Source organism: Protopterus annectens, chromosome 7.part0, assembly GCF_019279795.1.
Source record: "Protopterus annectens isolate FY-2018-M chromosome 7.part0, PAN1.0, whole genome shotgun sequence".
Taxonomy (NCBI): Eukaryota; Metazoa; Chordata; order Ceratodontiformes; family Protopteridae; genus Protopterus; species Protopterus annectens.
The window spans coordinates 1,228,376,325-1,228,391,460 of record NC_056739.1 but is presented as its reverse complement, the minus strand read 5'-3'; the positions used below and the strand labels follow the sequence as shown (position 1 = coordinate 1,228,391,460).

The following is a 15,136-nucleotide window of genomic DNA, read 5'->3' as shown; positions in this document are numbered from 1 at the left end:
AACCAGGCATGGTTGTCTGCTTTCCCCTTTTTGTTTGCATTATATTTAGAACTATTGGCAAAGAACATAAGTGACTCAGAAATGCAAGGATGTAATTGGTATGGTATTCAGGAAAAGCTGGCTGTATTTGCAGATGATATTTTTTTATGCATAACAAAATCAGGAAAGGGACATTACAGTGTTGTGGAACATTTTAATACAGTTTCAAATCTTCCTGGAATACAAAATTAATGATGCTAAAACAAAGGCAATAGCAGTAAATTATGTATCCACACACAAATTGGTCCAACAATATCCATATTTATGGGGACATGATAAAATGAAGTATGTAAGAGTATGGATTAGAAAAGGCTCTATTGTGGCAGCTAAGGATATTTTGGAAGAGACTAAACAGAAGATAATACAATGATTGAGAAACTGGAAGCTTTGTTATATGGATATGGATACTAAAGATACAAGCAATTAAAATGTTTTTAGTCCTTTTAGTCTTTTACACATGACTCAGGCAACAGAAAGTGGAAAGGGCTGTCACCATTAGGGAGCCTATAACAAGGATATTTTTATCAACCAGAGAAAAAGCTATGGCTAGCAATTAAAAAATGAGATGAAGGATTTTATCTGGGAAGAGAAGACAGCAAGGGTCAAGTGTGATGCGCTGATTCTTTTAATAGAACAAGGCAGACTAGGATTACCAAATTTGAGGGGGTATTTTAGAGTAACATGGTTATACAAAGCACAAGCAGGAAACTATAATTCAAATTGGAAAGGAATGATGATGATACAAAGTAGAAACTCAAGAAATAAGGAGAAATTTGGATTTTGGATGCAGACTCTTAAAGAGAGCAACAAAAATCATACAGAGTATTATATTCATAAAATAGCAGGGAATATTTTAAGAAGTAAACCAACATGAGAATGGAGAAAAGAGATTCTGCTGATATGGATGACTGTGGTTAGGGATAAAGATAATAGGCAAGAGGGGGCTAGACTTTATTGGAGAAAACTGGTAAAGGAACCAAGGTATTGGGAGTAAATAACTAGAAAGGGAAAGGTAATCGAATGGGAAGATGCCAAGAATTTATTTGGACTGCAAGTTAGAGATTGCCTTTCCTATCAAGGATTGATACCAGAGTATAAACAAAGAGAAAGAAATAGGGGGTCCTAAATGAAAGATCAGCAATGATAGAGTTTTTAGTAGACTCTAGAACAGAAGCTGCCATTAAAAAGGAATAATTAGTAGAGCATGTACAATATTGCATGATAATTACAATAATCTATCAGAGAGCTTAAAAAGGATTGGGAAGAAATACCAGATAAGCAATTCACAAAGAGACAATGGAGGATATATGTATATCTCACAAATATGCCACAAAGTCTAGAAGGTATAGAATCTTTGCCTGGAAGTGTTTGCATAGGTATTTTTATACTCCAGGTAGACTCCAAGGAACTATTCCTCACGTGTGTAGCAAATGAGGTGTGATGGGCAAGAAAGAGGTGGCTGGGAATGTATTTTTTGGGGGGTGTAATAAGCTGGCAGACTGCAAACCACTCTGTCTGAGATGCTGGGTGAGCAGATTGGATTGACTTGGGAGATGATTTTTTGAGCTATGATACAGAATCGGAATTGCCCAGACAAAGCAAAGCCTTGCTGAGTCTAATTATGGTGACTGCCAAAAAAGCAATAACTAGAACATGGAAATCAAAGTCTAGACCAGGTTTACTAGAAGCAGTGAATATATTAACAGAGATAAAACAACTAGAACTGGGATCTTTAGAAAACGGTTGGAGCAAACTGCCTAGGAGAAAATGGTAATTATGAGAACAATATATGCAGAGAATGAAAGAGGTTCAGGAGGCAAGATTTGAATGAGCCATAAATGCTTAACTGACAATGACTGGATAGATTATAAGTGATGTAATATGTTTGCAACTGCAGTTGTTTCAATGGTGTCTATGATGTATAATGTTTGCAACTAAAGTGATGTCAATGCTGTTTGTTTTTCATTTATATAAATGTAAGATTGCCTATGTCATACTTAATAATTTAATAAAGATGTTTATTTGGGGAAAAAATCCCAAGTCAATCTGTAATTACAAACACCTCAAAATTTTGGGGAAGCAGTTTCTTAGGGAGTTAGAGTGCAAGGCCTGTGGAATTCTTCAAGCAGACCAAAGCACATAAATATCAAAGAGATGTTTGCTGTGATCCATGCCTTAAAATCTCTTCACCATCTATGGTACCTAGGACCTCTTTAGATGATTGCAAACAACACCAAAGTGATGTAGTACATAAACAAGCAGGGAGGCACCAGATCATACCCTCTGTGCAGGATGGCTGTGATGGCTTGGTAATTAGCTGTAATGCATTCTGTAACCTTCAAAGCATCTTGTATTCCATCAGAGTAAAATGTAGGGGAAGTCTAGCTGAACAGTACCAGGACAGACCCTCTCAAAGGGAAATTGAATAAGGGGTCTTCCAGGAATTGGCCCAGTTATGGAGAATTTGTGAAATAGAGTTTATTATTTTTATTTTTTTTTCTGTTTGTCCTTTGTTGACCAAGTAAACTAACTATGCTAGTGGCCTCCTTTCAAGGGAGACAGGAGATGATATTTTATACTGCTAAGGTACATTTGGCCTGGATTTCGGAGAAATTCCATTACTCTTTTCAGTAGGTGTCATGGGATCTTTTATATCCATCTGGGCTACCACCTACTCAAGCAGATGAGACCTTGGTTTAACATCTTATCCAAAGGATGACACATTCAGGAGTACAGTACCCCCCCCCCCCACCCACCTTATGCTGCACTACAGTGTCAGCAATTCAGTTGCCTGGTGTGAAAATAGTACCAACATTCTTCTGCACCAAAGCCAGTGTGCTATCTGTTGCGCCACTGACACTGCTGTTTCCCTCCTTTAAAAACAGAAACTGAAAAAAATACTGCTCCAGATCTCCTTGCAAGCAAGCTTGGAAAACAGATACATTTTCATTACCATGGTCGGGGATGTTCCTTTATGCATTTCTACACTTTTCACTGATAACCAGTTGAATCCTGAAGGTTCAGATGGACTCCTGAAAAATAGTTGTAATGACTTTGTTCTGGTCCAGGCAACATTGGTTCTCCCTTCTTATGTAACTGACCAAGGGAAATTACCACAGGCTTCCTCTCAGACTGGACCTACTCACATAAGACAAGAGGAGTTTGATACATCCAAGTTTCAAACATCTTCAGCTGACTGCACTGATAAGTCAGTTTTGATTTTCTTTAGGAAACTCAATGTGCAGCATATAATAAAGGAGGCAGAAAAACCTTCTGCTAGAAATTTTATATTGGCAAGTAGGAAATATTTTCTTGTTGGTGCCTGTTTAATTACTAGGACCCCATCAAGGATTATGTACCACTAGTTTTAAAATATTTCTTGAGTTACTTTCCTTTGGTTTGTCTTATTCCTCCATCAGGGTACATCTAGCAATCATTTCAGCATGTCTGCCCATGGATCCTCCCCTTTCTTCTCTGTTTTTAGTAAAACAGTTGCAGAAGGGGGTTTACATCTTGGGCTTCTTAAAAAACAGGTGGCCCCTTTCTAGGATCTTAACTTTGTGCTTGAAAAGTGAACTAGATCTCCCTTTGAATCAGCACATCAAACAGATTTAAGGTTTATTACATGGAAGACTGTCTTTATTGCTCTGACATCTGAAAGAAGAGTATGAGTGTTGCAAGCTGTCATGCTGCGTGAACTCTATATGGGCTTCCATAGAGATAAGGTCACATTAAGAACAAATCCCTCCTTCATGCCAAGTGTTGTTTCAGAGGTTACTTTGAATCAAGTCATCAGTCTCACTGAGATTCTCAGAACCAGGGAAAATTATTCTACATACTGTGAAGGTGCTCAAGCAGAGGCAGATCCAGCACTAGGTGACCTAGGCAATCATTAGGGCCCACTGGCTGGGGGCTGCCACAAAAAAAAAAAAAATTCTTGTTTAAAAACATATTAAATTTCTTCTTTAAAGAAGCACACAGAACATGGCCTTAGTAAGCATCTGTATGTGCATCTTTAGCATGACACGTGCACATTTCATTAGTAGCCTGCAAGCTCTGGATTTAATAATGCTCTGACCGTTATTGCAGAATGGGTCATTCATATTTGAAATAATGAGTTAGTAGAGAGAGAGAGAGGGAGAGAGAGTGTGTGTGTGTGTGTGTGTGTGTGTGTGTGTGTGTGTGTGTGTGTGTGTGTGTGTGTGTGTGTGTGTGTAAGATGCCCAAGTTAGGGATAGCAGGTCGTTTTAACTCATTCAGGCTCAAACCCTGTACCTTGAATACAAAACCCTAGAACCTGAATCCTCTACACCCCTAGAACCTGAATCCTCTACACCTACTGCCAAACAATCATTTTTTTTAAGGACTGTTGCACTTCATGCATTTTCAAGAAATGTCAAGCTTCTGTGCATTTTCAAGGAATGTTGACTTTCAAGGGAAGAGAATTTTACTGTTCTTCATAAGTCTGTTTTCATTGTTTAACTGTTTTGTTTAGCAAATGACCATCATCAGTGTTTGCGCTATAACTTTTAAAAACAATATTAGTAGCACAACAGGTAGCATATTTGCCTTTGGTACAGAAGACTGCGTGTTCTACTCCCACACCATGTACAGGGAGTGCTGATATTTTAGTTTCTCCTTTAAGGGGTGTGGGGGTGCTGCACTCCTGAGTGTGCTCTCCTTTGGGTGAGATGGCTAGTTATTATGGACATGTTGCCAGTTTGACAGTCATTCCCTATTGAAATATTACCAGCTTACCATTTTTATTTTTAAAGTAACATGAGCAATTTATTCTTCAAGGGCAGTAGGCATTGAATTTGTACATGAAGCACAGAAATATAAAGTTATTTGCCAGCAGCAACCTCTTCATTAGTTATAGATCTCTTTAATGTGGAATTATTCAGATAACTTTTACTTCTGCACAGATTGTGTATATTGACTGACATTGGTGGATTGTGTATATTGACTGACACTGGTGGATTGTAATGAGTGGCCTTTTGAGGTTGAAATGTTCTGTAATGGGTAGTTTTGTCCTTATTGGCTCATGCGTTTTTTTCATTGCTTACTGGAAAGCTGTTCAAACTTAAAACACACCTTGACAAGTGCTGCTGTATTATACAAGGAATATAATTTAATGAAATCAGTGTAATGCATCAAATAACACATGCCTGTATGCGTGGTCCAAAAAATGTGTGCAAGGGGCCTATGGTTTGAAAACAGCCCAAAGGTAAACTTAACTTGCCACTGGACAGATGCATTTTCTTTGAATATGGATTTCAATGCCATTTCAAAGGACTTGAGTTTCAAGGGCAGAGAAGCTTACTGTTCATGCTAAGTCTGTTTTCATTGTGAGACTGAATTATTTTGTTTTGTTTATCAAATGGCTATCAGTGTTTGTGCTATAAAATTTGAAATAAAAGTTTTAAATATTTCTAATCGTAGAAGAAAAGAAGAAAAAGAAGAAAATAATATACACACTGACAGGCTTGAGCAGGGTTTATGTTAACTATGGAGAAATAGCCAAGTAATGGGGCACTGAAATGGCTGGGGGGGGGGGCTGCTGAAGGGGGGGGGTGCCTGATCCATTACCCTTTCTAGGCCTTACTTTACCATGATCCAGCTTTGAGCTCAGATACTATCTTGACAGAAGTTTTGACATCTAGTATCAAACAAACTATTTTGAGATGGTTGCAATTAACTATTCCTTTTGTTATACCCACCATGGAAAATCTATTCCAGGGTCATTCTAAAAGAGCATCGTTATCTGTGATGACATGCTGGAAAGTGGTGGACTTTAGAAACATTCTAGAGGCAGCAATATAGTCCTCTGTGCATACTTTTAGAAATCATTGAGAATTGGATTCCTTCTACAGGTCCAGTACTGGCTTTGCTAGAGTCTTATCTTTCCTTCTCCCATGTTGGATAGGCTTTAGTAATCAACTCATATAGCCAAAAGTGTACTGCAGTAGTGAGAATGATGATTTGCCATACCAGTAGGTGTTAAAATTTCTAATTGATGAATAATGACATCTTTACAACCACTAATTGACGAATAATCTTGTTTTTTTGTTTTTAATAGTCTGTTGGTGTCTATTCGAGCTGCATAGCTGTTTTTTTTTGTTTTGAGTTAGATGTTAGAATTTCTCACTGCTGCAGTAGCTTTACCAACCATCAATTCCTCTACTTCTTTACATAGTTAGTTGTTGAAACATAAAGTTATTTGTTGCTGTTAATATTTTTTACAGGCTCAGGATGAGTAAGTTCCTTCTCTCTTTATAGGTAAGAAAGTCCTGAATATTTCTTCACTCTGCTGATTTCCCTCCATGGGGCTAGAAGGTCAACAGTCAAGAGTCTAGGTGTGGGAGGGAGGCAGAGCTTTATAAAGCTTACCAGTTGTTGTATCCTAGGCAGGATACAACTTGTACAGTCAAAAGGCTTCTACAGCAGTAGTGAGGAATTCAAACATCTACTGTTGTGGTAATTGCAATGTACATAACTGTACTGTTTGGATGAGGAGGTCCATCTTCTTCAGCATACAATCTCTTCTTCTCCCTTCCTCAATGCTGACATAGTTTTAAGAAATTTTTGTGATTATATATTTGTTTCTGATCCACTGCAGTGCAGCATAACAGAGATCTAGAGAGGAACCTAACTGGCAGAGCATTATGATAAAATGAGAGAGGATTGTAGTCTGGGAATGTAGATATAGCTCTGTTGGATAGCCCATACCTAATGTTATCTTTCATTTCTGATTGATAATTTTAAGAAAACTGCAAGTATCAATTAAACATCACAGGAATACAGATCTAAAGTGAAATGCTAAAAAACCTGAACTTTTGGCTAACTGGGAGAAATGGCAAAGCTCATAATGTAACAGAGGGGATTCCTAGGGTCTATATCATGAGATTGACATCTTAAAATGTCGACTCTTAGTTGTTCGACATGAAAATGTCAAATTCCAACTTTCCCAAATGGCCAAATCACTGAGTTCTTTCCAACGGAAAGAAATCGGTTGGCAAAACACTAATACTACACAAAAACATACATATTTAAGTGGGGGGCTTTGCCTGCCACATCCCCCAATGTGGGGGGCTGTGCCCCACACCCCCTAACTAAATATTCTAACTGCAAGACTGCACTACAGTCAGGGAAACGGCAGGTATAACAGAACAGTAATTGGGCTGTTAGGGAAAGTTGGAGTTCAACATGTCCGTGTTGAACAACTGAGAATCGACATTTTAAGATGTCGATCTCATGATATAGACCCGATTCCTAATAGCCATGGTATTAATTGCCTAACACAGATTTGTTCAGTTTAATTGCTGCCATATTTGGAAGTAAGTGAATAAAGATAATTGTAGTCATTTTAATAGACGATTACTTTGCATTGTCATGTTGCAGTGTTTCAGAGAGCTAGGGTTGAACGTTTTATCTGTATGTACTTAAAGAAAACTAAGTCATGATTTTCACATTGGAACCAGTATTTACAGAGGCACAGTCCCTCACTTCCCTTTAATTATATCTACCTATTTTGAGATCACTTGGTATATGGAGCAAATATGCATATTGTTTGTGGTGGTAGGAGGGAGGAGAGATGGGCCTTTATTTTCTGCAGATACTAACATTTGAATGTTCAGCTGAGCCTTCCTGCCATTACAGTATCTTGACAGATTACCATTGAGCTGTTGTTTGACAAACTGCTCTACTCATATGAAAAATTATTAATAATTAATATAGCATTCATGCTCCTCTTGTAAATGTAATATATTTTCTCATTTAGAAGACCCAAAAGACAGGTTTCTGAACTATGATTGGTACACTGTTGGAGTACTGGATTACGACAAAGAAAGGAAACTTTACCTTGTCCATAAAGTTAATGAGAAAGAACTGGTGAGGGATATGTATGGAAGACCTATAGTGAATGGTGGCATTTTACCTTCAGGTATGTATTTCCTAGCTGTTTATTGGAAGTTTTACTGTATGTGTTTCAGTAGTTGCAACAGAAAATATATGCTGAGCTTGTAACCAATGGAATTAACTGCAACAGTCTTTACCATGTATTTTAGTATAATAATTGCTGACCAGCTGCACTAGCCTTGGATATAATAGGTCTTACTTTAAAAGAAAGGCTTAGAGCTTTAAAGGTATTATGAGACAGTTGATAGCCAGCATGTGCTGACATGCTTATGGTGGTATTAGATTCATTATGTCTCATGCTCAGAAAGCACATGCTAGTTCAGTCTTCATTTTTAACTGAATCACAGTTCTTTTGCAGTCTAGTTTACCATTTGTCTTTTTTGTTTTCTTAACACGTTTTAAGAACATCTTTTCCTTTGTGCACATCCTAGCTTTACAATCCGGGTAGGTTATCTTTCCTAATAAGTAAATAAGGGGCCCAATAAAATAAAACATGACTTTAAAAATATAAAAGCCTGTGTTAGCCGTTTCATAAATATGTACTTTGTCAGATAAAATATCTCAACATGTACTCTCTGCTATAATGTCACGTAGTACATTAAGCAATCACATTTTAAAGAATAAAGTCAAGCTTTCTAGTTGCCTCTAGAAGAATAATCCATTCATAGTCCTTTAATTCTAATTTCAATCACAGTCGCTTTCATGTGAGCTAAAGGTGAAATTAAATACTGTATGCCTGTCAATTGTATTAAAATACGTGTCTGTAGGGAACAAAGTTGTTCTGTGCAGAATCGTGACTGACAGAACAGAACTTTTTCAAACATTTAAATTCTACCTTTAAGTATCGTTGTACTTCAGAAAACTGGTTAGTACTATTGTGGCTATTTCCCAGTGTTCCATGGCAGTGGTGATACCGTTACTCCAGTACAAGTACTGCCAAAGCTGTAGGATACTGTGCTTGGCAGAAAATTCTCAGTTAATCTGGTTGAACACATTTAGACAGTTTGACCTAGCATAGCAGAGGGATAGTATGTGTTTGTGTAAAACAAGTTAAAATATAGTCTGATGTTGTAAATCTTTATTCATTCCTTACTGTTAGGACTTTGATTCTGTCCTCTGAACCGACATGGCCATTTTCAAGATCGCGCCAGCCAAAAACTCTCAGCTAAGACCTACCCATAATACCCCTCTCATAGTTACTCCAGATTTCGTTTGCCGCGTTCCTTGTCAGGATGAACTACCCATTCATCAACTGGGAGACATATACATCCCTAAATAGGTATGCCCAGAGATTTCTGGACTTCGTAAATGTAAACTCTTTGGATTAGTTAATCTGCCCCCCATCTAGGGGAGACCAAATCCTGCTCTTGTTCTTCACCAGTATGGAACAGCTTTGTTCCTCACCACTTGTAAAATGCTGTCACTTCACAACTTGTTACCTGTTCTTCCTCATTTGTCTTCTGGTAAAACTTGATTTAAAAGATGCTTATCATCATATCCCTATTCATCCAGATTCCAAATGTTTCTTTGTATTTTGTGTATTTGGATCATATTATTAGTTTTCTGCCTTATCTTTGAACTATCTACTCCACAAGAATGTTCACAAGATATCTAGCTCCAGTTATAGCTAATGAAGGCAACATGATATCCACATTTTTTATGTTTAGACTACCTGGTTATTTTGCAGAGGCTTTTTCATAGTGTCATGCATCCCGTACTTGAGTGAGAGATCTCTTACACAAGCAGGAATTCCAAGAAAACATTCAAAAGTCTTTTTTGACTCCATCAGATAGGATTGTGTTCCTGGCGTGTCTGCTAGACACCTCAGTTTACAGATCTTAACTTCCACAGGAAAAAATGAATCTATATTTAGATCTATGCTGAAGGTTTTCTACTCAGATTTTGGTCACTGTGAGGAAATAAAAAAATAAAACCAGAAGTAGCAGAACTGAAGGACCAATTTGGTAGATAACAAATGCAGCAACAATAAAACCCAAAGGATCCACCACGGCAAAGTATGAGTAAAACCTTTAATAACCAGGATAAGCACTTTTGAGTAATCCAGCTCTTAAAGAACTGGATTACTCAAAAGTGCTTATCCTGGTTATTAAAGGTTTTACTGGATTACTCAAAAGTGCTTATCCTGGTTATTAAAGGTTTTACTCATACTCTGCCGTGGTAGATCCTTTGGGTTTTGTTGTTACTGTGAGGAAATACTTCAGGATATTTGGTCTCATGGCATCTGTGGTTCCCATGAAACCCTGGGCAAGACTCCACATGAGAAAGTTGCAATGACATCTGAAGTCTCTCTGGTCCCAGCACCAACACCCATTAGCTTTTCAAATCCTAGTTCTGGGATTTGTAGGAAGAGGAATTACTTGGTGGAGGCAGTAAATATCCCTAAATCCAGATCTCAATGTCGTCGTCCCCCCGCTCCAAAGCATTCAGTCACCACAGATGCCTCAGACTTTGCTTGGGGAGCATTTTCAAGTAGGATAAAAGTACAAGGTGTTTGGGACACCAAGGACAGATGCAATCATATAAATTTAAAAGATATGCTTGCTCTAATCAAGGCACTCTTATCCCCTTTACAGACTGGTCTTGTTAGCTTGGGATATAGCTTTATTGCACAGTCTCATTCTACAGGCATTCTACATCCTGTTAGAACAAAAGTGTGTAGTTGACAAGCTGAGCAGGACAAAGGCAGACCCTTGGGAATGGAAACTAGATCGGGGGGTCTTCCAAGATTTTATCCGTCTGTGGAAAGTTCCGCAAGTAGACCCTTTTGCCTCCTTTCTGAACAATTACCAGACAAAATTCTGTTCCAGGATTCTATGCAAGAAGGCCTAGAAGATAGATGCCTTTTCCTTTCCTTGGACAGGAATGTTCCTGAATGCTTTTCCATCCTTTATACTGATACCCAGGGTACTTCGGCAGATTCAAAAGGAATCTCCCAAGATCATTATGGTGACTCCCTTATGGCCTAAACAACAGTGGCTCTCCCTTCTTTTGGAAATTGCTAGGGGGAAATTATCACAAGTTTTCTCAGATAATGGATCTACTCACACAAGAAAAGAGGTGTTTGATACACCCTTTTTCCAGTCGACTTCAACTGACTACTTGGATGATAAGGTCTTAATCCTCTTTAGGCACTTGTTTACTAGGGACATGCATCAGGTACTAATGGAGGCAAGAAAGCCCGCTACTAGAAAATCATATATTAGCAATTGGAAAAGGTTTTCTTGTTTGTGTCAACAATATAACCAGTACACATTCATGGCTAGCATTTCTTGGGTTTTGCAATACTTGTGTGAGTTACTATCCTTTGTCCTTTCTTACTCCTCCTTCAAGATTTATCTATCAGCCATTTCAACATGTCTGCCCATGAGTCTTCCTCTTTCAATGCGTTCTCAATTGAAAATGTTTTTGAATGGGGTTTTGTTTACAAGACCTCCAAGAAAACTGGTGGTTTCTTCTTGGGATCTTTATTTTGTTTTAGAGACCTCCAATAACACTGGTGGTTTCTTCTTGGATCTTAATTTTATTTTAGAGAAGCTACACTTGCTTAGTTTGAACTAGCTCATCAGATTGACTAGAGGTTCTTAATATAGAAAACTGTTTTATTGATTGCAATGACCTCTGCAAGAAGATTATCTGAGTTACAGACTTTTATTGTGAGTCAGCCCTATCTCATTTTCCTCAAAGACAGGGTTTCTTTGAGTACTAATTTTTTTATGCATAAAGTGGTATCTGAGTTTACATTAAGCCAAACTATCCATCTCCTTCTTTTCTTTCCTGAACCTAAAAATGAAGAAAAAGATACTCCATACCTTTAGATTTCCACAGACAACTCGGGTACTATCTTTACAGAACAACATCTTTCAGATCTTTAGATCAGTTTATTTCTTGTAAAGGTCAAAAGGAGGGACAGCCTATGTCAAAACAGACCATTTCCAAATAGTTGTCTCAGGCTATTGACTTTTGTTATTCTCACAACAGCAAAACTATTTCTAGCAGGTTCTGTGCTCACTCTACCAAGACCTTGGCTTCATCTATGGCTTTTTGGAAAGGGTTGCATTCTAGAAGTATTCCAGAAGCAGCAACTTAGTCTTGTGTGTATACTTTTACAAAATACTACAATCCTGATTTCTTCTCTAGGTCTAGATCTGGCTTTGCTAGGACAGTTCTCCAAGGGCTTCTTGACCCTTCCCCTTCCACCTCCCAATTGTTGTAAGCTAGAGTAACATAGTCATATAACTAGTGCTACTACAGCAGTTTTCAATATGATAAACATAGTCCAGTTGTGTACGCAAACTAACTATAACAGTAGATGGTCAAATAATCACTGCTGCAGTAGCTGCTCCCTCCTTCCAACCCCCTTTGTTTTTGAGTATGTTAGGTTATTCTATGTCCTTTCAGGCCTCAGCCTCCCTCTCTCACTTGGCATGAAAGCTGTGAAGTGCTTAGGTCTCAATCCTGTGATCCGATGTTGTCTCTTCCATCTGTTCCTTAACAAATGGATTATCAGATTCGTCTCGGATCCACCTTTTGCCACTGTCAGGCACTGGATCCAAAGCTCAGGCTCCTTCCCATATCCATTATCCCCTGCAAGTGGAGAATTACCTCAGAATTTGTTTGCCGCTCATTTGCTGTGGATGAGATCTCCAATGCTCAGGTTTGGGTGTAGATAAGTTAAATCAACCTTTTTGTCGTTTTGATATAGTTGTAGGTTATATGTTTCTCTCCTTTATAGTTTTTTCTTTCTTATGCCTACCTTCCTTTACCTAACCAAAAAAAAAAAAAAAAAAAACTTTAGAGAGACATTTTTGCACTATTTCCTCATGTGGCTAATGTTTTGGTATTAGCATTTTTTCTGGTTAGTGATACCTTTGGGGCATTTTTTTATGTCAGATAAGTATTGTTATTTATTTTTTGTGCTTGAAATTTGTATCTGTGTTTTTGTCTCCTTTTAGGTGTTAGTGTAGGCTGTGTTCAACATGGCTGATAAGCCATCAAGATTTAGGGCCTGCAGCAATAAAATTCTAGTTCAGACACACACACTAAATGTGTTTACTATTGGGGGGCTGCACATCTAGATGAGCAGTGCTTCATTTGTACTGCTTTTGGCACTAAGGCCATTAGAGAAAGGAGAAACAAAATGATCCATGGGAGGAGCTTCCCTATCTCACTCTATTACTTCTGCTGTCTCCTCTTCTCTCAGGAAAGCCTCTGAACAGTACAAAGGTGAGAAAAGTGGTGACAAGTCTAATGAAAAGGAGCAGACCAAAGAACCCAGAGATTCCAAGAAGCAGTCCTTGGATTGCTCTTCTTCTGGCTTTGAAACTTCCTAAGACCTTGGATCAGTCATCAGCATCAGACACTGACTTCATTGGATCCTTCACCCCTCCATTGCTGGAAAAGTATTTCCACCCAGAGTTGTTTTCACCCAGACTCTGATCCCCATTTCCTCAGGAAAAACTTTCTTTCATTCTTCCAGACCCTCTTCCAACTGCCTCATCTGTCCAGTTGATGTGGTCTTCCATAGCCTTTCCAAAGCAGATGTGGACAGAATGATGAGGAAGTGCCTCAGGATCCAAATCCAGTTGGGGATGTCCTGAATCCAACCACTGTTGGACTAGTGAGCATGGGCCCATCCTGTCATAATATCATCACTCCTTCCACAATCCTACCTTTGGATTCAGGGCTTTTACATTTGAGTGTTTCTCAAGGTTGGTTTGTGTCAGATCCAAAAACATGGTCTTTGTTGACCCAGACTGCTTCTCTGATTCGATCAATGCTGAGTGGCTCCGAACAGACAGATATTGGAGTTACAGCTATCGGTGTCTGATCTGGGGGGGGGGGGGCTGGCTCGACTCCAGTGCTTTCAGAACCATCCCTTCTCCTTGGCACTTTGATGCTGCATAGCTCAGCCCAGGAGTCAGCTTTGGAGCTGAGTTGAATAGGACTTTGAGACCAGTCCGAGTTAGGTGCTTCAGCTCCCACAGGAAGGGTTTTGGGTCCCATCTTGAATTTTGCTTTTAGAGCTATTGAGAGTGCTCTCTCCTTCTAAGGAGCAGACTTTCTTTTCCCACTCGGATCTGCCCCTCTCGTATAGGAGTCACGAGGGTCTTGATCCTACTCTTTCTATCCCATCAGGATAGAGAGCTCCTTTTAGCCCCAAAGTGGTCTGCATTAAGGACTCCCATTTTGCTTCCAAGTCCTCTCCAAAACACCCCACTGGAGAGATTCCATGAAAGTACTCTTGCAACAGGAGGCACATTGATTCCCCCAGAAGTCCTTAACTGATAATACTGACCTCATTGAGGGGGAGGGGTCCCCAGATCTCCCCTCGAGAATGTTTCATTCAGAGAAATCCTGGAACCACTTTGACAGAAAGGGAGGGGCCTCTAAAGCCCCATCCCCAAGAGGAGTCTGTATTTCTTGAGGCATTTGGAGCTGGCCAGTCTGCCTCTTGGGTGGCCCTCCCATAGATGAAATGATCAATCTGATCTCTAAGTGAGCATGGAAACAAGTGACTGAACCAGTCCCAAGCAAACCCATTTAGTTTTTGGTCTGCCCAAAGGATCAACCTTATTGAATCAAGAATCTGGCCATTAATTTCATGATGGTGGTGGTGGCCACTAAAATGGAACTTGCTGAGGAAAGCTGCAATGTCCATCCCCCTAACAGGGAGTCCAGGGTACAGAGGACAGTCTTCATATTAATATCCTGGAGATAAGGGCCTTTCTGCTAGTGTTGCAGGCCTTCCAGGACCCCTCCCTACAGGTGTGATATCTAAATAGGCAAACAATATGTCAGCACTCTGGTACATCAACAAATAGGGGGTACATTATCTTACTGCTTTTGTTGAGAATCCATGAGGGTGTGGAAATGGGAAATGTCTGCTCCCCACTTTCTGATAGCAATGTACATAAGGGGGAAGTCCAACATTCTAGTGGACAGATTGAGCAGGTTTATCCTTCTCCCTCATGAATGGTCCCTCAATCTGACAGTGTCATATTGGATTTTTGTCTTCTGAAGCCAAGCATACTGTGATCTCTTTGTGTTCCCCTTCAACACCAGGTGCAGCAGTTAATTTGCCCTAATCCCCTAGGAGGGGTGTCACCAAGGAATGCCCTGACCATCAATTGCACCCCCCCCCCAGGCTCTTATATCTTGT

At 39.3% G+C, this 15,136-nt stretch overlaps 1 protein-coding gene across 1 annotated transcript in view; it reads left to right on the top strand.

Moving 5' to 3' along the window:
- DNAH1 (dynein axonemal heavy chain 1) overlaps nucleotides 1-15,136 on the top strand; it is a 5,225,710-nt gene that overhangs the window by 362,834 nt on the left and 4,847,740 nt on the right. Inside the window, exon 7 of the mRNA XM_044076389.1 lies at nucleotides 7,820-7,981. Coding sequence (XP_043932324.1) covers nucleotides 7,820-7,981 — 162 coding nt within the window. The remainder of the gene's footprint in view (nucleotides 1-7,819; nucleotides 7,982-15,136) is intronic.